Below are 24448 nucleotides of genomic sequence, written 5' to 3'. Positions count from 1 at the left end.
AAACTTGAGAGACCAATTGCGCATGCTTCAAACTTGAGGGACTAATTGTGCACACAGGGTAAACTTGAGGACCAATATTGTAGTTTCGCTATTTAAAATCTATGATTCAATTAAAACCACAACAACGTTATATTTCCATAAGCGCATTAAATCCTGCAATGTGATTTGTCTATAAATAGAATCATGTGATTGAATTTGATAGAGAAACTTTTTTTTTTGAATATTATTTGTAACACACACATAGAAAGAAGGGAAAAAGGTAAAAAGTAACTGACAATGGTGTATATTAGGGGTGTTCGCGGTGCGGTGCGGTTTTGAGTCATTTTTAGCACCGCACTTTACGGTGCGGTTTAGTTAAAACCATAATTGCACCGCACCTTATTTTTGCGGTCACATGTGCGGTACGGTGTGGTGCGGTGCGGTTTAAAGTTTAGCCAAAACCATAACCGCACCGCACCTCATTTGAATGATTTGAAGTTGGTATATTTTTTGAATTTTGGGCCTTTTCTACCCAGCCTAAAACTAATTTTTCCCTTTGTTTTAGTCCAAGTTTTAAATTATTGAGCTAGTTTTTCATTATTTTGGGCTGATTTTCCTAATCAACACTTGTTAGGATTATCAAACATTTTAATATTAAAAATAATTAAAATAATTAATATATAGAGAGGGTGCGGTACGGTGCGGTTTTCTAATAATAAAACCGCAAACCGCACTGCACCATGCGATGTGGTGCGGTGCAAAATTACTTGCGGTGCGGTGCAGTTATGTCATTTTGCGGGTGATTTTTGCGGTTTATGCGGTTTGGTGAACACCCCTAGTGTATATCCAAAAGTACATGGCCATAATATTGTTCACAACTACACGATTTGTTGTGTGTTACTTGTAATCTAGCTGACAATATCGTTACTCTTGATCAATGGACAATGTTAGTAATTATGAAAAATATTGTCTCGCTTTGGGAATGTAACTCAATTGTTTGACACTTCAATTATAATCTTCTACAGATATATCATAAAAAGAAAAATGTTATTTCAATGCCATTACTTTGATTATTAAACCATTAAAGAATATAGATTGAGTAGGCATACATTTTTCCTTTAAAAGAAAAGATAGGAAAATCCTTTTATAGGCGGGACATTTTTTCCTTTTTCCTTTTTCCTTTTTCCTTTTTCCTTTACCCAATTAGGATTTTGGATTTTATAAAAAAAAAAAAAAATTGAAATTTCCTTTGTTTGTTTCTCTGTCGCTCTTCTTGCATCAATGTAAGAACAAAAAACATGGGTAAAGTTCGATGTTGATATATTTAATAACAACAATAGGCCCTAAACTACTCAAAAATACGTTAACTGATAACATAGCAAAACCATATTTCTCTTTCTCTCTTCCCAAACACGACCTTACTTTGACCATCGCTACAAACCTCTCTCTCTATCTCTCTCTCTCTCTCTCTGAAATCTTCGAACTCCTACCTCCTCCAAATTCATTTTTCATTTCGTTGTTTTCTGGCCAAGTTTGCTTTCTATTATTATTACAATTTTTAATTTTTAAAATTTTTTTTTGTTGGGTTATACATATATATATTTTTTTGGGCTGTATTTGATATAAAATTTTGCTTCTACATATCTTCGATTGGCTTTGAATCCCCCGAATCAGCTTCAAGATCCAAAGTCTCTGTCAATTCAAGCATTTTTTTTTGAAGGTTCGAATCGTTTCCGATTCTTCTTCAGACAATATTTAGGGTTTTGTATTAATTGCATAAACTTTTTTATTTTTTTATTTTAAATTTTATAAACTTTTTTAGTATGTGATTAAAGTGAAAATTATGTGTTTGCTTATTGGATTAGTTTTTTGGTGCATAATCAGGATGTGAATAGAGATGATGAATCAAGTAGGTAGCACTGAGACAATCGCTCCGGCGGACCCTAATTCCCTCGAGGTACTATTATTACTTTTCTGTTAATCTGTGTTTGATAGTAGATGAGTTCAAATGAAAGAATGAATGAGTGCTTTTGGGAATTATTGCCTACATGTTTGTTTGTGTTTTTGTGAGTTTTTTTGGTAGGAACTATTCTAGCTTTCTATTAATATGTGTTTGATAGTGTGCATTCAAATGAATGCTTTTGGGAATCATTGCTAGTGGGTTTGTTTGTGTTTTTGTGAGTAATTTTGTTAGTGGGTTTTTTTTGAGTGAACCTTTTGAGGGCTTAAAGCTTGGTTTCTCCTTTTGAGAGCTTATTAACTAGGAAGCATGGACACTTCATTTGGGGGTGCTGTACTGGTGTCATATCAGTCGTGTCATGTTATAATTTTTTAGAAATTACTTGTATTTATGTGTTGTACCCGTATCCGTGTATCCTAGCTTATTAATGGCATATTGATGTGTCGAAATAAGTATCCTAGGGTTAGTTATATCAAGCTACATTTCTCAGTTGCTTTGCAAATAGTTTTTTATTTTTATTAAAATTTTTTTTTAAGGGAAACACTATTTGAGTGTATTTTTTTTTAAAGCTTATTTTATTGTAAAGGGACTGAGGAAGCTTGCCTTTGATTGCTTTGTTAGTTGATATTGTTGGATTTCCCAGGGGAAGCCTTATGGGATGTATTTGTAACATTATCTTTCAACCTAGTATACAAATAACTGGATACACTTTTAGTTGTTTATCACCGTATGAAAATGAGTGCTTCTATTGTCCAATTTTAATAAATCTTTTTTGATGAAGTCACCACTTCCTATTTCAACAAAATCACATCTACACAGATTCAAAATTGAATGATAATTTGTTGTTTATTTTGTTGTTCTTATAAAATTACAAGTCCATTGTGAGTAGACAGTTCAAATTTACTTAAACTATGTGCTCTAGTTCAAATTGCATTTCCTCTACTTGTAAGAGCAAGATGGAGGTAGAGATTGTGGGTTCAAGATCCACCAACTGTTTGGGTAATTTACCAATAGAAATAAAAAATTTTACATGTCCTATGCATGGGTTTTACATGCAATTTAGTCATCTTGGACAAGGGATTGTCTAATTGACTGGTGTCGATGGCCTGTTAACGGATTATGTTGGATTGGATTGCTAGGTTATTTTTTAGTATCCCATACTTCTTTTCCCATTTTCTTTAAATCTATTCAATGCATATTTCAACTCTTTATCAAGTACTTTTGTTAAATTCATGTATTTTCTTGGTTGCTACAAACGTTAACATAATTTGTTTGTTTGTTTTTTTTTTTTTTCAGAATCGACACGTAGTTGATGCAAGCCAAGGGCAAACATCTTATTTTCCTCCAACAACTGGGCCTGAAGCAATATCATGGACCATTCACCGGGTGGATCATAGCTCCACCCAGAATGGGATTCTTCCTAGTTCCACTTCCACTTACCAATATGATTACCAGACACAGCCACCCACAAGAAATGTTCAGGATGGCCTAAATGCAGCATCGCTCCCATCTAGTTCATCGAGTGTGGGAGCAACAAATGTATCACAAGATTACAATGGCTATGCATCATACCCTAATTCTACTGATCCATATGGTTATGGAAATACAGGATACCCGGGATACTATAATAACTATCCGCAGCAGCAGCAGCAGCCTAACCATTCTAGCTATCAGCAGCAGCCTAACCACTCCAGCTATCAGCAGGAACCTAACCACTCCAGCTATCAGCAGCAGCCTAATCACTCCAGCTATCAGCAGGAGCCTAATCATTCCAGCTATCAGCAGCAGCCTAATAATTCCAGCTATCAGCAGCAGCCTAATAATTCCAGCTATCAGCAGCAGCCTAATTCCAGCTACCAGCAGCAGCCTAATTCCAGCTACCAGCAGCAGCACTCTAACCCTTCCTATTCACAACCTGTGGGAGCATATCAAAACACAGGTGCTCCTTATCAGCCTCTTTCCTCATTTCAGAATACTGGATCCTATGCTGGGTCTGCAAGTTATTCAAGCACTTACTACAATCCTGGTGATTATCAGACAGCTGGAGGTTACCCAAGTAGCGGTTACAGTAATCAGACTACCACTTGGAGCGATGGCAGTTATGCAAATTATACTCCCCATCAATATGCAAACTACACTCCAGACTCAAGTACCAGTGCTTATAGTTCTGGTACTGTGACTGCACCTTCCTCACATTATCAACAGCAGCAGTACAAGCAATGGGCGGACTATTACAGTCAGACAGAAGTCAGCTGTGCTCCTGGGACGGAGAATATGACAGTTGCTAGTAAATCTAATGTTGGGTGTCCAATTCCTGGTGTTAGTAGTGGATATTCAACATCAACTAGCCAGGCACCACCTTCCTACACCCCATCTTGGATGCCAGAATCTAGTTCATCTGAATTCTCTTCAGTGCAGGTTTTTATTTCCTTCTATACAGGATTTAGAAGATGTTATTTCACCAGTACTTGGCTGTGTTTGATATTCTGATGCATGACACACACACACACACACACACAGTATTCATAGTTATAATAATCTTCTATTGAGTGGCTGTGCAAACTTATAATAAGTGATGCAATCACATCACTTCAGATGCTTGTGCTGTATTGTTTTCATGACAGAGACACTGAGTCTTCTCTTGGGTTAATTAATTATTTGGCAATAATGCTTGGTAGTAAAAAATGTTGTTGTCTTTCTCTGGCTTTTTCTTGTCAGCCTGCTGCAGGAATTAGCAGTGCCAGTGATGCTTACTGGCAGCATGGGGCTCCAAGTTCCCAAATTCACATTACTAGTCCTATGCAACCACAATCTCAAAAGCCTTTGGATCCAAAAACTTCTTATGATAGCTTTCTGGATCAACAGAAAGCTGCATATTCTCAAGGACATAATTTACAATATCCTGCCACTCATCAGGTGCCCCAAAGTTATCAATCACCTGCTAATCATCAGGTGCCCCAAAGTTATCAATCACCTGCACAAACTGTTCCATCTTCGGATACACGAAGGGTAAGCAAACTGCAGATTCCAACAAACCCAAGAATTGCTTCAAATTTGACTTTTGGTTTACCAAAAACCGACAAGGATAGCTCTACAACGGGTGCAGCAGTAAAACCTGCTTATATTAGTATTTCACAGCCAAAGGCAAATGAGAAAGTATTGTCTAATGATGCTGCTGATTCTATGCTTAAGGTGAGACTCCTGCTTTGTTTTACTGATGCCTTTTCAATAATGTTATCCGTAGAACTTTTGCAAGATCAACTGTAGATATTGACCATTACCATCAATTGAAGTAATTTTTAGCAATTGCTTATTTTCTAATTATAAATAATGTAAGATTTAGCAGATATAGAAAGATATATTTGCTAAAATAAGGAATTGCATGACATATTCCCTTTTTTTTTTTTTTCAAATGCTGGAAGCTCGTTTATTTTTTCTGAGGTACAAATCTTGTGATGCCATGTTTTTAGGAAACGGGTAGATTTTAATGTTGCTAAAGTAAGGCATTGTATATTTTCCTAATGCTGGATTCTTGTATATTTTCCTTGGAGTTATAAGTCTTGCAATGCAATGTTTGGGGAATCATAACCTGTGGAGCTGCAAATTTTTGGGTTGATGATGTTTTTTTTTTTTTTGGTTTTTGGTTTTGTAGGTATTGATTAGGATTATTATAGTGGATGCAGTATGTTCTTCCTGCATATTATTTGATGTCATTGTATGATGGGCATTTATAAATTAAAACTCTAATCTTCTTGTTTAATTTTTCACATTTCTAAACTCTAATTCTTTGAGGGCATTGTATGGCAAGGAATTCATTCTGCTGTTTTTAGATTCTCTTTCTTTTTCTTCTTGCACATAAGTTGTTTTGTTTCTCTTTGATGTTTGTACATGTCTTCTTCGTCTACTTCATTTCTTTGATGGAGTAGTTTCTTTTTAATACATTTTTCTTAACTATCCAAAAAAAAAAAAAAAAAATCAATACAACATATTGAATTTAGTTATGATAAATTACTGATTGTTTCCAAAACTTGAGTTGTTAGAAAATGGTGAATTTAATCACTTAACCATAATCTTAACACATCCCCTCACATGTGGCCCAAACTCCCCCTCATGCTCCACTTGTTTTGATGGAAAGCCTTGTGTAAAGATAGTTTTCATGTTTTGCTGTGTTTGGTGGTATAAAAAAATATGGGTAAGAGGAAAACTATCTCTTGAGTTCACTTATTTAGCTTGGTATGAAATAAAATTTTTTTTCGCCAGTTTCCACTAAAATTTTCTAAAAAACAACTCTATTTCACGCCAAGCTAAATAAGGGAAATAAAAAAATAACTAATTTTAAGATTGCTACTAAACATAGGAAAATGAGAAAGTTTCCCAGGAAATGCTTTTTGAAAAATGATTTATTTTCCAAAAAAATGTTAATGTTGAAAGAAATGGTGCGTTAATAGGTGGAGCCCATTATGTGGGATTCTATACATTTTAAATAGGAGGTAGAGTGGAAACATAGATCAAACTCAGGATTTCTTGCTCTATTATCATGATAAATATAGATAGCCCTAAAGCTTAAGTTGTTCAGAATGATAAATTTAATAACTTAACCATAATTTTAACATTTTAAATATATTAGTGAATGTTTTTTATTTTGTTTGCTTTCTCCGTCCATGCAAGTGAGTCCTACTATTTCGCTGAGTTGCAATCTATAATTTTTTTTATTTATACCGTTTATGATGTTCAAGGGCTGGAGAATGTTGATTTTAGTCACTTATGTAGTCTTTTCACCTCATTCATGTGTGGTGGCTCTACATTTCCTGCCTCCTTAAGTTCACCTGTGTAGTCAATTTTGAAAATTTGGAATTTAGTTTTTGGGCTTATGATTATTTCAGTGACGAGTTGCTATCAAATACTTGGATGATATTGATATGGTTTATTCTCACTATTGAATGTCATGATATAAAGCAAATTGACACGAGAATATTATGGTTCATGACTCAATGATTTCACACTGTAGTTAAATGACTGTTTTGTTCCATGCAGCCTGGTACGTTCCCCAAGTCACTATGTGGCTATGTTGAAAGGGCTTTGGGTCGCTGTAAAGGTGATATGCAAATGGAAGCTTGTCAGGATTTATTGAAGGAGGTAAGCCACTTGGGTTAAAGTCATTGAACTTCCCAGTTTTGCGCTTCCAATTGTGATTTCATAAATGTTATCCCCACCCCCCCTCCACCCCGGGTGGTAGTGTGGCCCCCTGCAGCACATGTTCCCCTCTCCTTTCTTCCTTGGCATGGTTATATGTGTCTTTGTTGATCATGGCAGCTTCTAGTACAAGGTTTGAAGTTGTCTAACATGTTGTGATAAGGAAAACTGTGTAAGAAACCCAAGAAAAGAAGTAATAAGTTAGATAGGATATAAACCCCAAGGGTTGGTATAATGTTTTCCATGGCTTGTGATATATGAGGTCCTAGGTTCAAGTCTTCTAGTCAGCACCTTGAGGCCACCCCCAAAGGATTTCTCTCTATAATTACCCAATGTGTGTGGGACGGGAGACTACATACATCTAGGGACCCACATTATCAAAAACAAAAAGAGAGAAAAAGAAAGAAAAGAATTAGAAAGGATATAAAAGTTGTAGGGCTTTGAAGAATGAATTGTGTAAAATTACTGTACTCTTTCCATTCCATTTAATTTGTCATCCTTTCCTTTTAGGATGTCACAATATTGTCTACTTCAAAAAGTCAAATCGTCTGATTATATGGATTATCAGATTATCCTTTTTTCTTTTGAAGTATAAAATAGCTAAATAATGTCTTTGTGAAAAGTTTTGGGGTCAGTTTGGAAAAGTAATGAGCTTATTTGAATATGATAAGCATTAAATGCTGTCTTCTCAAAAAATTGATGCAGAGATGAACAAAACCAGGTGAGGATAAAGTAAACTACAAAAGCTCGGTGCAGTTACTCTTATTTTACCTCATTGCTACATTTGGTTTCTATATGAATTATAGTTCCCATGAAAATATTGAGCATTATACTTATCAATAGAACCCAAAAGAAAAAGGCCTCATCTCCACCTAGTAGTAGGTGATTTCTTCATCATTTATTGGTTCAACCTACTCACTTTACAATCAAATCGAAATAGTCACACTGTCAGATCTTTGTTAAGGGCAAGAATATTGGCTTCTAAGTTATTGAGATTGAATTTGCAGATCTGTTGTGACATTTAAATTATATATGTTCCTACTTATTTCTTAATTGAGCTTCATTGACATCTGCTCTCCAGACATACATACTTGCATCCACCCACCCACCCACCAATCCACTAGCATGCATGCACACAGACGCATGAGTGTTTTCCATTATCATTTTTAGCTGTCCCAAAAGCGTTTTTCATGTTCACCAAAAGCAAACCAGTTTTCCATTATATTACTTTTTTCACAAGTAATCACTAGATTCACTACACATTCAAATTTTTGTTATTTTGACAAGCTTTATCATATGGCCTTTTTAAATTTTTTTTTTTTTTATAAGTAATAAGTTTTATTAGAACATATTGAACAGGAGGTATACTAGATGTAAAAATAGCTAAACATTAAAGGTACAACTTTGTATAGTATTGATATGGGAAATGATAGACGTTGGTCAACCTAGAATTTTTTCTTTTTTTGGATAAGTAAGAGTGATATATATATAAAGGCTACTCTATGCAAGAAAAGCACAGAGCAAACCAGAAAATTACAAGGAGAAAAGAAAACAGGGAAATACAAAAAAAAAAAAGAAAAGAAGGGAGAGAATCACTAGTTGTGAGTCCCCAAGCTTGAGACCAATAAAAAAGAGTTCCACTAAAAGATGCAAGTATCTGATCACCAGAACTATTCAAATCCTCAAAAGTCCGTTGATTCCGTTCCTTCCAAAGACACCATAGTATGTACAATGGAATTAAATTCCAGATTTGAGATGAATGCTTCCCTAACCACTTCCACCAGCCAAAAAGCAAATTTGGAATCAATCTAGGTATGACCCATGACACTCCAAAAGTTATAAAAACAAAGCTCCATAGCCAATAAGCCATCTCGCAATGAAGAAGTAAGTGGTCCACCGTCTCCCCACAATGTCGACACATAATGCACCAGTCCACAAAATCCAAGCCCCTCAATCTCAGATTATCACCCTTTAGGATCTTATTCCAAGCTATACACCAAACAAAGAAAGAAACACGTCTAGGGACCTTAACTTTCCATATACCTTTCCAAGGAAAGCCAATTGAGGGAGAATCCCGCAAATTGTTATAATATGACCGGATGTCAATATCCCCATTGGGCTTTGACTTCCATCTCAACCGATCTCCAACATCCATTGAAGGGGTATTGGCTCCCAAGATAAGAAGAAAATGCAGCCCTTCATCCATCTCCCAACCATCAAATTCCCGAATAAAACGAACATTCCAAATTCTTCTATCCTCCGCCCCTTGCCTTGACAAAGAAACTTCTACAGAAGCCTCCTTATCCATAGCAATACCATACAGTCTCGGGAAAGCCACTTGAAAAGGTTGATCTCCGTGCCACCAATCTTGCCAAGATCTCACTCTATTCCCCAACCTAACAACAAACTGAGTATTTTTGCTAAAGTCCTCTCAGCCCATATGAATACCTCTCCACAAACCACACCCATGAACTCCCCTACCTAACTTAGAAGTCCATCCCCCCACTCTTCCCCAAACTTCGAAGCTACCACCCTCCTCCACAACTGATTCTTCTCTTTCCCAAACTGCCACAACCATTTCTCCAATAATGCCTTATTGAAAGTAGTAAGTTTCCTTATACCTAAACCATCTTTGGCTATGGGCACACAAACTTTATCCCATCCTACCAGATGAGTCTTGTTATCACTCCATAGAAAATCCCTTTGCAATTTTTTAATTCTATTAGCCACATAAGTAGGAATGGTGAATCATGTGAGGGGAAGAGGGTTGGATTTTGTCGATTGGTGTATCATGTGCCGCAGTAATGGGGAGACGGCGGATCATTTGTTATTACATTGTGGAAAGGCTTCTCGACTGTGGAGTTTGGTTTTTAGATCTTTTGGGTTTTCCTGGGTCTTGCCTAGATCGATTGCGGATACTCTATTCAGTTGGTGGAATTGGCCTGGAAAGCATTCGTCCTGCATTTGGAATTTAGCTCCTTTATGCTTGATGTGGTGTCTCTGGAGGGAACGCAATAGGAGGACGTTCGAGGACATGGAAAGCTCAGACGACCAGCTTTTGGCCTCTCTTAGTGGCACTCTGTTTGATTGGTCTAGGGCTTGGGGACTCACCTCTAGTGATTCTCTCCCTATTTTTCTTAGTTCTCTCCTGTGTACTTAGTTTATTTTCTTCTTTTCTCTTTTTTCTCTTTCTCTTCCCTGTGTACTTATCTCTCTGCCTTATGTCTTTTGCATAAGGTAGTGTTCATGAATGCATATATTTTTACCTATCAAAAAAAAAAAAAAAAGTAGGAATGGTGAATAGCGATAGATAGTAGGTAGGAAGACTAGATAATGTACTCTTAAGTAACGTCAATCTACCCCTTTAGAAAAATACAATTTCTTCCACCCGGCCAGCTTCCGCTCAATTTTTTCCAAGATAGGATTCCAAATTGAAGGAGAGTTATGTGAAGCCCCCAACGGCATGCCAAGATAAGACATGGGTAAAGTTCCAACTCTGCATCCCAGAATTTCAGCCAAGGCATGCACATCATCTACCTTTCCTATTGAGACCATTTCACTCTTGTGCACATTGATCTTCAAACCTGTCACAGCCTGAATATGCAGTAACAACAACTGAATATGCAGAATTTGCTCCACATCTGCATCACAAAAAAGAATAGTGTCATCTGCAAACAATAGATGTGAAACACATTCCCCACCACCCCTCCTACCCTCAACTTTAAAACTACGGATTAAGCCAGCTCCCTTCACTCTTCTCAACATCCTATTGAACACCTCTATCATAATCAAAAGCAACATAGGAGATAGCGGATCCCCTTGTCTTAAGCCCCTTGAGCTATGAAAAAAATCAACTGGAGACCCATTAATCAAGACCGAGAATTGATCTATGGACATACAAGTACGAATTCACTTACACCACTTTACCCCAAAGCTCATCCTATACAACAAATCCAGTAGAGCCTCCCAATTCACATGATGTATGCTTTCTCAACATCAAGTTTACATATGACCCCATGAACCTGACTCTTCACTTGGCTATCAACACATTCATTTGCAATAAGAAGCGAATCAAGAATTTGTCTCCCACCCACAAAGCTATTTTGAGGTTCAGAGATCAACTGATCTAAAACCATTCGCAAATGATTTGCCAAAACCTTAGCCAAAATTTTATACACACTCCCCACCAAGCTAATAGGCCGGAAATCTCTAATATTAGAGGCATCATTCTTTTTTAGAATTAAAGCAATGAAAGTAGCATTAAGAGATTTTTCAAACTTACAATATTGAAAAAACTCATCAAAGACCGCTAAGACGTCTTTTTTTCAATACTCTCCAACAATGATGATAAAAAACCATAGTAAACCCATCCGGACCTAGAGTTTTGTCCCCTTCCAAGTCTCTTACAACTTGAAAAATCTCCTCTCTCTCAAACTTTCTTTCAAGCCAAACCCTCTCCATATCCCCAATACAATCAAACTCCAAGCCTTCCACAAAAGGCCTCCACCCCTCAGACTCCTTATATAATTTTTTATTAAACTGTACTACCTGAGCAATTACCTCGGATTCCTCCTCAAAAACCACCCCATCCACCTCCAATATCCTCATATGATTACGCCTTCTATGGGAGATTGCCATCTTGTGAAAAAACTTGGTGTTGTTATCCCCTTCCTTAATACATAACATCCTAGATTTTTGTCTCTATGAAATTTCTTCCAAAGAAAGAAGATGCTCTACCTTGGACCTCAACTCTACCCTATAACATTTCTCCCCATCAGTGAGTCCAAGCTCCTCTTCCTTAGCATCTAAAGTTTTCAACTCCTCCAGCAATTGTTTCTTATGACGATCTACATTTCCAAACTCTCTACGATTCCAGTGAATTATGTCCTCCTTCAATGCCTTTAGTTTCTTGGCAAGCACAAAACTAGGTGTACTCACAAATGAATGCCGATTCCACAAGGATTGAACTCTATCCACAAACCCATCTGTCTTCAACCACATATTTTCAAACCTAAAAGGACTCTTCCCCCTCGCCATTCCCCCCGCCTCCAAAAGAATTGGATTGTAATCTGAAATGGGACAAGGTAAAATCCTTTGAATAACATCCGGATAGTGTTCCTTCCAATCATGAGTGATCAAAGCTCTATCAATCCTAGACATTGATGGTTAATCTATACCACTAGGCCAAGTATAGCTATCTCCTTCCTGCGGCAAATCAATCAAATTAAGGTCCTTAATAAATTTAGAGAACCTTTCCATAGCCGGAGTAATACGTGTTCCACCCAAACGTTTACTTGGAAACCGTACAATTATATTTATAAATGTGTTTTTCTACTTTGATTTTCAGTGTCATTTACATTAGTTTTTTTTTATAATTATTTTATATTAGTTTAGGTATTTTCTAATAATATATATTTTCTATTTTTACGTTTGTTTTCAGATGATCACAAAGGCAACTGCTGATGGTACACTTTACACACGAAATTGGGATACTGAGCCTCTTTTCTCACTACCAAATGTGGATGCAGTCAACAAAGAGTATTCTCTCTCTTTCTTTCTCTGAGTTTGGTTTCATGGCTTGCTTTTCATTTCGTGTGTATATATATTGATTGTAGGTTACACACGTACACATTGGGTCTTGAACCCATGAACTCACCGGACCCTAGCACTTATATTTGTCTTTGCCTCGTTCTTAATTTTTCTAGGATTGATGCATGCGCTACAACTGGTGGGTGAGGTTGTGGGTTCAAGATCCAATGGGTGTGTGTGTTACCAACCACCACACTACCCCAAAAAAAAGGATCTCTAGGATTGATGCTCATAAAAAAAAATCCAGGACCGATGGACCTTTTATTTTGAGTTCATCCTCCTCTTTCATTCTTCGATTATGCTAAAAGCAGTTTCCATTCAAGAAAGCATGATTTGGAGCTTCTCTTATTTTGTTACCTTAACTGTTAAATCATATAGTTTATAATATCAACCTTCTACAAGGAAATTGCTTAGAAATCTCTCTTAAAACATTGGGTATATTATACGGACTTTGGCGATAAACACAAACAAAAACTTTTTTGGAATATGGAGGGTGGGGTGTTGTGCAGAAGGGCTTGAACACAACTAGGTCTTAAAATGAGCTTTCTTAATTGGTCAATTATTGTTAAGGTTTAATTTATTGGTTTATAAATTGGTTGAGCATGTTTTATGGATATGTAAACTTGATGGATGATTGAGAAATTGATGATGAGAATGGGTTGCATGTGAGTTTTGATTTAGTTGAGGTAGAGCATGTTTTCAAACCTTTGAAGTCTAGGGCTGATTTTTTTGGCCATTCTTTGATAAATTGCCAAGAGGTACAAAAGTGTTGCAGTGAAAATAGTGGTTTTAAAGATAGAACACAATAAGGTTGTCATTATATCTTCTAGTAAGCATCAATTAAGAAAGAATTTAGAGAATGCAGGGTTCACAATGTTGTGTAGCATGTTACAAAAACTGTCACATGGGCAAGATTTTAAGAATAGCCAATAAAGGGAAGAATGTTGTTAGTTTAGTTATGGATGGGTAAATAAGTAAAGAAGGAAAAGATTAGAAGAAGGAAATCAGTTGGCTCCAGAAAGTATGGAGGACATTGTTAATTTAGATGTTGAGAGCAAAAAACATTGTTAATTTACATGTCGTGGTTGGAGCTATCAAAGGGGCATATTGAAGATAGTGTTAAGGGAATATAAAGATTCTGGAAAGACAATACCTTTAGATAGACTTGATGAGTGCGCAGAAGAAAAAAAGACAGGATAGGTTTTTTCAACTCGAGTTAGGGGTTGGTTGAGTTGTGCTTCAATTTAGTTTGTCTCTAGGTTCAGTGCAGATAGTTTGTAGGATTGTAGCGTTTTTTTTGAGCCTTTTTTTAGCTGTAAGATTATTTTCTAAATTTTAGTTAGATGAAACTACTTCATATGCAACACACGCGCTCGCGCACACAGTTATTTGGATTTACATTGACAGTCAGAAAATGCTATTTGTTATATCCAGGCTCATAAACAGGTTGGACATATATTAACTTGGTGAATTTGGTAAGAAGACAGATGTTAGAAATTGTTAGTTTCTTAATGAATCCATTCCTGTTACATGTATAAATTTGTATGCTAATACTGGGGAACTCTCTGGTGGTTGTATTGATTCAAATTAGATTATATATATGCGTGTGTGTGTTATAGGTACATGAATAGAGATAACTATTGGGTATATTTGGATATTGTCTAGCATATTGTTCATGTATCTTTAAGTGCTTTATTTCCTGCAGCAGTTTGCAGAGTTCAACCCCGGGATTGTCATTGCCAAAGTACAAAAGAAGTCCAAGTAGGCGATCTAAAAGTAGGTGGGAGCCTTTACCAGAGGAGAAATTTGTTGACAAATCAGCATCTGTTGTGAATGATACGATGAAATATGGTGGCTGGATAAATGCCAATGACAAGGACAGAAAGGTATTCTTGTGACACTTGTCCTCCTGGCCTTCCTTTGTAGCACACACAGGCAGTTGATTCATAAATTTTCTTTGTTTTCTTTCCTTACTAAATTTAATTCCTTTTTTTGGGGTCAAAATTCTGTTTTTTTGGTTAATTGCCTTCTCTCTCTCTCTCTCTCTTCCTTGGGGGTGGGGAGTGGTTTGTAGAGGGTGTTTTTGTTACCTTCTTGACTGTGTCTGTGTGTGTGATTGTCTCTATTTCTGATGACTTGCACATTTTTTGCTTAGCTCTAGCTTTATGCAAGTTAGCATCTAAGAATCATATCTATTTTAGATATTTAGTAATTTGTTATATTGTTAAAAAATTGCGTGCAGCCTTTTTTTGGGAATAATGGGAACAAGGAGAATAACATGAGCGGTATGAAATTTTCTCCACTGGACCAGAAAAATGCAAGTAAGAACGCCCAGAGGCCAGTTAAGAAGCAGCGTTATGCTGATGGTTTTAATGTTGCTGATAATTGTGATGCATCTAGTGACAGTGATAAGGAACAAAGCTTAACAGCATATTACCCTAGTGCTATAACACTTGCAAATACACCAGAGGAAAAAAAGAGACGTGAAAATCGCTCTAAGCGTTTTGAAAAAAGGCAAGGACGAACAGAAAGTAATCAGTTCAAACCAAAAAATGCTGGAGCTGGAAACTTGTACAGTAGAAGGGCTAGTGCCTTGGTGCTTAGCAAAACCTTTGAAGAAGGTGCTGCCAGGGCTGTTGAGGACATTGACTGGGATTCCCTTACTGTCAAGGGGACCTGCCACGAGATTGAAAAACGCTATTTACGTCTTACTTCTGCCCCTGATCCTGCCAGTGTAAGTTTTTATCTTGCTTTTCTGTCATTGGCTCTTTAACATTTGAAGTTTAAACTAAATTCAAATAAGATACTGATGACATTTTTATGATCAATATAATTAATATTCTCAACATTATACTACTCTACAGGTAAGGCCAGAAGAAGTGTTAGAAAAAGCGCTGGATATGGTTCATAATTCTCAAAAGAATTATCTATATAAATGCGATCAGTTGAAGTCTATACGCCAAGATCTAACTGTACAACGAATTCGCAATTGGCTGACAGTGAAGGTATAACAATGCATTATGGTGTTCTCTCTTGGCAGATCTTGTATTGATCTGTTGTGCGTAAGCATTCAGGATGATTAGTGGACTTGTTTTAACCTTGGCGAATTCTATAGTGTTGCAAGTTCATTGCTTTGACCACATACACATATACATATGTAAACATATATATGTATGTCTATTTGTGTGTTTGTATCTTTTGAAATTGGTTATGTTGTTCATTCTTCCTACTCATGTTTCAGGTGTATGAAACCCATGCCCGATTAGCTCTAGAGGTTGGGGACCTGTTTGAGTACAATCAGGTTGGTGATCTTACTAGCTGAATAACATTTTCTAATGTGTATGATGTTTTCTCTTTTGTACGGCTCATTTCTCTGATTCTGGTAAATTTGTTTTTACTGTTTGTCATGTCTATCTTTCTGAGTATGATTCATTTCATTGAAGGCCATTTCTGTTTTCAGTAATTTGTGGAGCCATTTTTATGTGCTGTTTAACAGCCAGACTTTTGAGTGTGCTGCCTACTTTAGCTGTATACACCACAGACACGAGTTGCATATTCTGAAGCTAGTATAATTTTTGTTTTATGTTTTGTGTACTGCCTACTTTAGCTTTTATTTTCATGATGTTTTATTACTCACCAGATGAATGGAAAATAATATTAAACGTGAAGGCTTGGGTAAATACCATTATCGCATTCTCGTGTACTTGAATAACTACAGGTTAATTGATTGTGAAAAATACTGGGATGTCTTATTGAACAAATTAGGTCAATATATGTACTTGTGATGTGAATATTATGCAGAAAGAAATAATTTCTAAATTGACAGGAAAACTCTAGTTTCAAAATTATGATACTCACCCCCACCTCCAAAGGGAAAAGAAAAAAAATCAATAGCATGCTTATTGTTAAACTTGGGTGAACAAATGTTCATGTTGAGAGTTGTTTATCTATTAAAATTTCATGTGTCATGAGTTACAAAATAGTTGTTGGGTTGTGTTTAGTCATGTAATCTGTCTTTTGTGCCTTTTGTCACTTTCATATTGAATTGGCTCAATTTGAGTTTCACTGGTGGTGGTTTTTATATTGAGAATTTGAGACATTGGCTCGACTTTACTTCAAACAGTTAAGGGTTTATTTTTGTTTCTACTTTTATCAGTATTGTTATTGGAGGGTTTATTCTTTCTTTTTGCTGACTGGTTTAACTGGCACCAAAACTTGCATCTTCCTTCTAGTGTGCAAGCAATGCTACATGGTAGGAGTTTGTTGCAAGTTAGTTTGATTTGATTTGGGTTAATAATTAGTTGTTTTGCAAGTTAGAATTTGATTTTTATAGCGATCCATTTAGATGTTAAACTATGAGACTTTACTAAGTTTTGTTTATTTTTCAATCCTTTTGGGTGAACAAATTTGTAATTTTTGTAGAGGAAATTCTCTTAATAGTTGTATTAGAAATACTTTATAGTGCCACTTAATTTAAGACAAAAGTAAAGGTTAGTTAGATGAAAATAATCAGATGAGTGACATGTTTTAGTTTTTGTAATTGTATTTTTATCATTATTATTATTTTATAATGATGCATATATATAGAAACTTAATTATGATATTTTGCTAATAAATTTTTATTTGATAATCTTTTTTATTTGTGATTTTTCCTATAATAAATGAAAATATGATTATGAAATACATTACTTTTTATTAAATTACTCAAAATTGCAAAAAAAAAACTTAATGAGACCGCCCTATAAAAAAATTATCGCGCACAATGCACGAGAGAGAGATGCATTGTTCTCTTAGGCTGTTTTTTAATTCTAGAAAAATTGTTAGAGTAATATGGTTATCGTTTTTCCTTTGGCAATTGTTGTTAATGTAATTCTTAGAGATGTTATAATGCCCTTAAGAATTCGGTTCACTGGTTGGTTGCCTTGTATGTTGTTTCAGTGCCAATCACAATTGAAAACCCTTTATGCTGAAGGAATTGAGGGATGTCATATGGAGTTTTCTGCTTACAACCTACTCTGTGTAATTTTGCACTCTAATAATTACAGAGATCTCTTATCATCAATGTCAAGGTTAGTTAATTTGCAAAATGATGATTTGCTTTTATTTGTCTATCATTGTGCTTGAAGGTCTTTAAGATTTTGTTATTTTGTTTTTTATAATGAAGTTGTGACTGTCAGTTTATACAATTTTTTTAAAAAAAATTTAAAATTTTATTTTTATGTCATACATGCAATTAGCTTGTGAGCTCTCTGTTTCTTAACCCCTTGCAATTACCTTGAATGTAAATTTCAAATGTCATCTTCTTTGGTTGCCAGATTGTCAGATGAAGCAAAAAAGGATGAAACTGTAAAACATGCTCTTGCAGTTCGTGCAGCTGTCACTTCGGAAAATTATGTTATGTTTTTTAGACTATACAAGACGGCTCCTTACTTGAGTACTTGCCTTATGGGTGGGTATACATTATGAAATTGTCTCATTATAATCAACCACATAATGGGAGTTATGTTAATAGTAGTTATTAATTTTTATGCAGATCTATATGTTGAAAAGATGCGGTATAAGGCTGTGAGTTGCATGTCTCGTTCATATCGCCCAACAATTCCTGTTTCATACATTGCTCAGGTTCTGGGCTTTATCACTGCCAGACCAAGAAATGAAGGGAGTGATGTGAAGGACTCAGATGGATTAGGGGAGTGTGTGGATTGGTTGAAGGCTCATGGTGCATGCCTTATTGCCGATAATAATGGGGAGATGCAACTTGATACAAAAGTATGTTTAACCTTACCTCTATAGCTTACAATTCTATATAGTATCCTTTATTGGCTAAATCATTTATCCATGATTAGTAATTGGAATGTGAGTACGTGACTGGATGCTCCTCTATTGATCTTGACTTGCTTTATTGCATTCATGAATTCTCTCAGGGTTTGTGTTAAAAACCTAATTTGCTTTCCTAACAAAATCCTTAATGACACGTAGAACATTTGCATCTTTTCCCCTGCCTCAGGGTTTCTTTTTTGGGAAGGAGAGGGGGGTGGGATTAAACCAAAGTAGTAAGAGCTTAGTGATAATGGGATGCACCTCATTGATGTTGGTAACACTGTTTATCGTTGAGTGAGTGATCAAAAGGGCATTCACAGCTGCATATGTGGGAACTTTGTTGGTGGGACATGAGGCATGATATAACCTTGTGTTCTTCAAAGATAGCTGAGTTTTTACTTCAAAAAAAAAATTGCATGGACGTTTTATATGCCAGTGGGTTGCATTCCTGATCATGTTTCATGTACTGGTCTATGATAAAGAGTGATTACATTGTGGTAATTGTTGATGAAATTCTTTAGTTTTAATTACTTTTTTTAACTGCTTGTTGTATATTTGACTTACAGGCTTCATGTGCAAGTCTTTTCGTGCCGGAGCCCGAAGATGCTGTGGCCCATGGAGATGCCAATCTTGCTGTTAATGATTTTTTGACTCGAACATCCTTATAGCCAAGGTTTTGTATTCATTTTCTCTTCGTTCATTAGTAAGGAAAGTAGTGGAAAGATCCTGCCGCCTTATAAAATCTGTTGTATTTCAAAGGGGAGTGGTATTTTCCACTTGAATGGGATTTTTAACAAGGTTGAGCCACGGCGGGGTTGCCTATAACATTAGCAAGGTTTAGATCAGAGCTGTATGATATTCACTTGTGATGAAAAGAATCCAGATTCCCCGAGAAAAAAAAATGCTAAAAATTGGCAGTGGGGTTGATTTAGCAATGTAGTGGATGATTAGATTTCAATTTTCTAATCAAACCCCAATTCATTCTTTTTTGCGAGGACAGAACACAGTAAATATATCATATTTGACAAGAGAGGAAAATAAGGAAAATAAACTTCTTGTTGTATGTGTGATTAATCATTTCGTACGTGTTCAATTTAATATTTTTTGTGACTTATTGCCCATATGTTGTGTAGTTAATAAATAAGTAAAGTTGAGTAATAGTTTATTTATTTATTATTTCATTATTTGTTTTGATAGATTTGAAGTAGCACTAACTTGTTGAAACAGGAAATTACTAATTAGGAATAAAAAATAATGATCCGACTGTGAGTCTTTAAATATATATATATTTTTTTTAACATCATTTGTCAGTGAGTCTTGTTTTTAACAATCGCATATAAACAATTATAAAAAGAAAAACAAAAAAGCAGTTGTATATAAACAAATATATTAAATGTTACAAATAAAAAAAGTTAGGTTTCAAACTAAATCATTGAAGTTTAATACAATTACAAATTAAGCTTTATAGTTTCATTAATTTTGAATTGAACTCTGAACTTTCAAAATTGTATTAATCTAAATCTGCAATGAAATCTGGAAACCAAACTTAAAAAGTCCAGAATTTAAATTGATACCATTTTAATTTTTTGTAACTTAACGGAGCTATAAATCTCCGCAATGGCAAGTGACCAAGGATTATTAGTGAAATATAAGTACTATCTTGGTGCTCATCGATGCCCTAATGGGCTGGGATGGCACTGGGTGCTAAAGAGCAATCTGTAGACGATGCACTTTTGTTATTCACCATAATCGTAGTGTTTAGGATATTCTAGAATTCTTAGAGTAAATCCACCATGAAATTTCTAAAATCATATTCATCCATATTCAAATGAGTGGATTGATACATAATCACTATTTGAACATTTTATAACACGACCCTAAAAATCAATAATAGAGTTATCTTAAGAATTCTATAACAAGGATAATTAGAACTTGCAACTCATTGATACATAATCACTATTTAAACATTTTATAACTCGACTTTAAAAATCAATAAGAGATATCTTAAGAATTCTATAACAAGGATAATTAGAACTTAGTTGCAAGCCAGACGGGCACTTTTTTTTTTTTGGTTGAGGAAAGTTAGAAAGGCAGGTACCAATGTTTAAAACACTAATTCTTAGAGCAACCGCATCAGCTCTTCTAAAAGATTCTATCTATTTTACGCAAAAAATCTACTTTTTCTATTTTACACCATTAATCCATTTATTATACACTATATTTAATATAAATAATATTTTTATATATTTTTTTTAATATTATTTTATCTTTGCCGTTTTTTTTTCCTATTCTTCCTCTTCTTTCTTCTTCTTTATTTTACCTTATTTCTCCGCCATTTCCTCTTTCTTTTTCTTCCTTTTCTTTCTTCTTCTTTATCTCACAGTTAGATCAACACTCCATTACAAGCACTACAACCATCGAAACCCACAAACACCATCGATCTCTATTGACCCACAAGCACCTATCTACATCGCTAGCACCGATCTACATCGTCGATCCACATGCAGTAGCGACAATGGCGACAGTGATGAAATCGCCTCTCCAATCCATGATCCACTGATGAAATCGCCTCTCCAATCCAGCGGTGGCGATGGTGCTGCTCTCTCTGTCTCTGTTGGTGTGTCTGTGTGTGGGTGTGGGTGTGCTTGATTGTTGATTGATTTTGTGATGTGATCGTGTATGGGTTTGTTTAATTTTTGGTTGATTTTGTGGTGTGTTCGAGTTGTGGTGGTGGTGGTTGGCGATGCTGGGTTACGGTGGTGGTGTTTGGCGATGCTGAGTTATGGTGATGTAGGTGGTGGTGCTGGGACTGTGTTGTGGTGGTGGTGAGATTATGAGTTGAAGAGAGAGAGTCAAGGGAAGAGAGAATGTGAGGAGAGAGAAATAATACTAATATAATGTATAGAAGAGCTACAGTAACCGTGTACATATGCAAAGTTACTGTAGTACTTGTGTATTTATGCACAATTTTACACCATAATGTGGATGTTTTTTTAGTCAAAATGTGTAAAATGAGCTACTTTTTGTATTTTGTAAGACTTTGCAAGAGCTGATGCGGTTGCTCTTACCAACAAAATTTCTTATGTTTCCAAGATCGAGAAAATTTCTCAAGATTATACACATGAACAAAATTTAGTTACAAAATTGGTTGTAGCATCCCCTTAGACAATAAAATAAACATTACTATATATTTTAAAATTTAAATGGTTGAATGGTATGTTTTTTACGTTTTTAATACATATGTCAAATTTTGTACTAATTAGATATTATTTAATATATAATCTAAAAACTTATATTTTATACATCATTTTAAATCACAAAATCTTGTAATTTAAATAATTTATTGATAACATTCAAGGAGGAAGAAAATAAGAAGAAAATATAGTCCAAATTTGACATTCACCCCTATAAAAATATATGGAGTAAGCTTTTAGTTTAAAGCTATAACTAATTTTGTAACTAATCTTTTTTTTGTTTTTTTATTAGACTCCTTGATATTTTGATGATTTTTTTGTTTATTATCAGATCATTCAAAAGACCAATGCATTTCTATACTTGCATTTTATCGATCATGTTACCCATGAATTTATCTCGTGTAAAACTATACCGCTTCTGTTTTATTTAAAAAAAAATTAGTATTTGATAGTCGGTGGAGGAGGATTTGAGCTACAAAGCAACGGAAATAACATACATGAAATCAACCATACTTCACATTTCAAATTTCCCCTCTTTTTTTAAATAAAAAAAAAACAAATAAAATATCAAATTTCAAATAACATTCACATAACAATTTTGATTCATTCCTCAGCAGATGAAGAAGAAGCAGAGGTAGAGGGAGATTGGGGCCAAACACTAACCTTCTCTTTCTCATATTTCACATACAAAGCCGTAACCGCCGCCACAAAATAAATCTGAATCAACACAATCGATGGCGTGTGATAATTTATCACTCCTTTCCCTGTGGCTATCTCCACCAACACCAAAGCCGTTAGCCCTAAAATCGCGACCCGCCCGTTTATCCTCTCGCTATACGGGCTAAACCCGAAGTCCACTTTCAACCCGCCCGACACCGGTTCTTTCAGCGGCACTGGTGGCAGGAACATTGCGGACCCGGAGGAGGATGATTTTTTCGGTTTTTTGCCCTTTCGGAGCTCCGCTTTCTTTCCGGTTCCGCTCCGGTACCGGAGTCGGACCTGCGAGAGGCGGTTCTCGAAGGAGTCTTGTTCGGGTTCGAATCCAGGGGTGGAGGAGGAGTCGGAGTCGGCGGATGGCTCCGGTTCGGATTGGGGATCGGCGGCTCGGGTCGTGAAGGAGAGAGAAGGTTTCGGCGCGGGGGGTTTGGGTGGAGAGGGCGCGAGTGGGAATGTAGTTGAGAGTTGCAAAGACGAAGAAGGTATGTTTGCCATTTCTCTTCTTTCTTTAGTTTATTCTGTGTGTGTGTGTGTGTGTTTTAGTGAGTTTCTTGGTGCTGTTCTGGATAAGAATTCATTTCTCTCTGTATATTTTTCTATTATCTATATTGTTCTTAATTTTTTGTTGAAGTGAAATTATATATATATATTAGTGGTGGGAGGCGTTTGGAGTGGCTCTTTGCTTTTCTGAGTGGACAAGTAGGAGCAACGTGATTTTCTTTGTTTTATTGGATAATATACAAAAATCATCTTATCTAGTTTGAGCTATTATGTACTTTCAAGAACTCCTAAATATTTAATTTGTTTCTCAAAACACAAATGGCTCTTAAACCACCATGATCCTCTAAGTATCTGTTTGTATTCAGATTATTGCGTCCATGTTTGTTTTGTTGAAAACGCGTTTCAGCCTCTTTTTTTTTTTTTCTAGACAGCACCTTTTACACTGTTTATTGTTCATGAACAGTATATTTAGGCTTATGAACAGTGCTAAGCTGGCACACTTTTTTTTTTAAGTCGTGATTTGACTTTTCTGCACACTAGTGAATTCTGTGCACTGTTCACGGGATCCACAAACCTCAGTTTTTAGTCATTTTTTTCATTAAAAATAGGTCTCACGACATTATTTACACATTTAAAAATTATTTTACTATAATATTTTTAATTTTTAATTTTTAGTTGTATCCAAACGGACCCTTAATATTCTACTTCTTTCTAATAGCCAATAATAGATAAAGAGCCATCATAAATAAAGAAAGAAGCAGAAAAAGCAAGAGAATTTTCAAACAGTAATAAGTGGTGTCTATAATTTGTGAGTAAAGTGATTATTTAAAAAAAAATTGACAGTATTTGAGATTGTTAATTTTGGTATTTAACTTTAATTTGCCTCTTTTATTTTCTCTTCATTATTTTGAAGGGGTTAGCATCTCCAAACAGCTAGGCAAGTAGCCAATTACTCTTTGTCTTTAATGCTTCCATAGCCAAAAGGCCCAAAACCCAAAATACACGATTCAACTTCCAATAGATATAGAGGTAGGCAAGTAGCCCGTGGAGGTGTCTTCGCTTTTATTATTCGACCTCTCTGGTCTCGAATGTAATAGGTTTTGTACTGATACTGGCCCTTGGGCTATGTAAATGCTGCCTTTGCTTTATTTATATATATATATTTCCCGGTTACCCAAAAAAAAAAAAAATGTAGGCAAGTATTTTGTTTGCTACAGTGGCTCATAAAGCCACCCTAATTTCAAAATAGGTTAATTTCATTTGGATTGCAATATATATAGGTTATTCTACGGTACTCAATATTTTTTTGGAGTACGGTACTTACTTAAATTTTAGTTGTAGATTTTACTTGTTTTAATTAGATCTGTTTATTTAATTTTAATAAGATACTTGCTACCGATCATCTAGGTTTTCTATAAAACCCAAAAAAACAAAACATACGAGTTTTTCTTTTGTCAACTGCTTGAGAGAGATCTTTAATTAACGGGTTCTTCCC

The 24448-nt window shown here is 35.5% G+C and overlaps 2 protein-coding genes across 4 annotated transcripts; one reads left to right on the top strand and one right to left on the bottom strand.

The window, feature by feature from the left end:
- Nucleotides 1-1331: 1331 nt before the first annotated feature.
- Nucleotides 1332-19618, top strand: LOC142638950 (SAC3 family protein A). 3 transcript variants are annotated; one of them, XM_075813027.1, is made up of 14 exons: nucleotides 1332-1699; nucleotides 1864-1936; nucleotides 3236-4357; nucleotides 4658-5131; nucleotides 6974-7075; nucleotides 12573-12670; nucleotides 14430-14607; nucleotides 14964-15455; nucleotides 15586-15726; nucleotides 15963-16022; nucleotides 17660-17790; nucleotides 18037-18170; nucleotides 18255-18490; nucleotides 19108-19618. In XM_075813027.1, exons 2-14 carry the CDS (start codon nucleotides 1877-1879, stop codon nucleotides 19207-19209), a joined length of 3330 nt encoding a protein of 1109 aa, XP_075669142.1. In that variant the 5' UTR covers nucleotides 1332-1699; nucleotides 1864-1876; the 3' UTR covers nucleotides 19210-19618. The 3 variants fall into 3 exon arrangements, with proteins under 3 accessions (XP_075669142.1, XP_075669141.1, XP_075669143.1); XM_075813026.1 differs by having other exon boundaries at nucleotides 14427-14607; XM_075813028.1 differs by lacking the exons at nucleotides 1332-1699; nucleotides 1864-1936 and having other exon boundaries at nucleotides 3507-3878; nucleotides 3977-4357; nucleotides 14427-14607.
- Nucleotides 19619-22229: 2611 nt separating this feature from the next.
- Nucleotides 22230-23072, bottom strand: LOC142638626 (uncharacterized). Its single transcript, XM_075812672.1, has one exon. It carries the CDS (start codon nucleotides 22945-22947, stop codon nucleotides 22339-22341), a length of 609 nt encoding a protein of 202 aa, XP_075668787.1. The 5' UTR covers nucleotides 22948-23072; the 3' UTR covers nucleotides 22230-22338.
- Between the last annotated feature and the right edge of the window lie 1376 nt (nucleotides 23073-24448).

This window comes from Castanea sativa, chromosome 6 (assembly GCF_040712315.1).
Source record: "Castanea sativa cultivar Marrone di Chiusa Pesio chromosome 6, ASM4071231v1".
Lineage (NCBI taxonomy): Eukaryota > Viridiplantae > Streptophyta > Magnoliopsida > Fagales > Fagaceae > Castanea > Castanea sativa.
This window is presented reverse-complemented; position numbering and strand designations above follow the sequence as displayed.

Bases quoted from the DNA above. Each gene is read 5' to 3' on its own strand.
- LOC142638950 (XM_075813026.1), top strand. From the start codon at position 1,877: ATGATGAATCAAGTAGGTAGCACTGAGACAATCGCTCCGGCGGACCCT. The intron at 17,791-18,036 runs GTTAGTTAATTT...TTTGGTTGCCAG, and splicing joins CTCTTATCATCAATGTCAAG to ATTGTCAGATGAAGCAAAAA. The intron at 18,171-18,254 runs GTGGGTATACAT...ATTTTTATGCAG, and splicing joins CTTGAGTACTTGCCTTATGG to ATCTATATGTTGAAAAGATG.
- LOC142638626 (XM_075812672.1), bottom strand. From the start codon at position 22,947: ATGGCAAACATACCTTCTTCGTCTTTGCAACTCTCAACTACATTCCCA.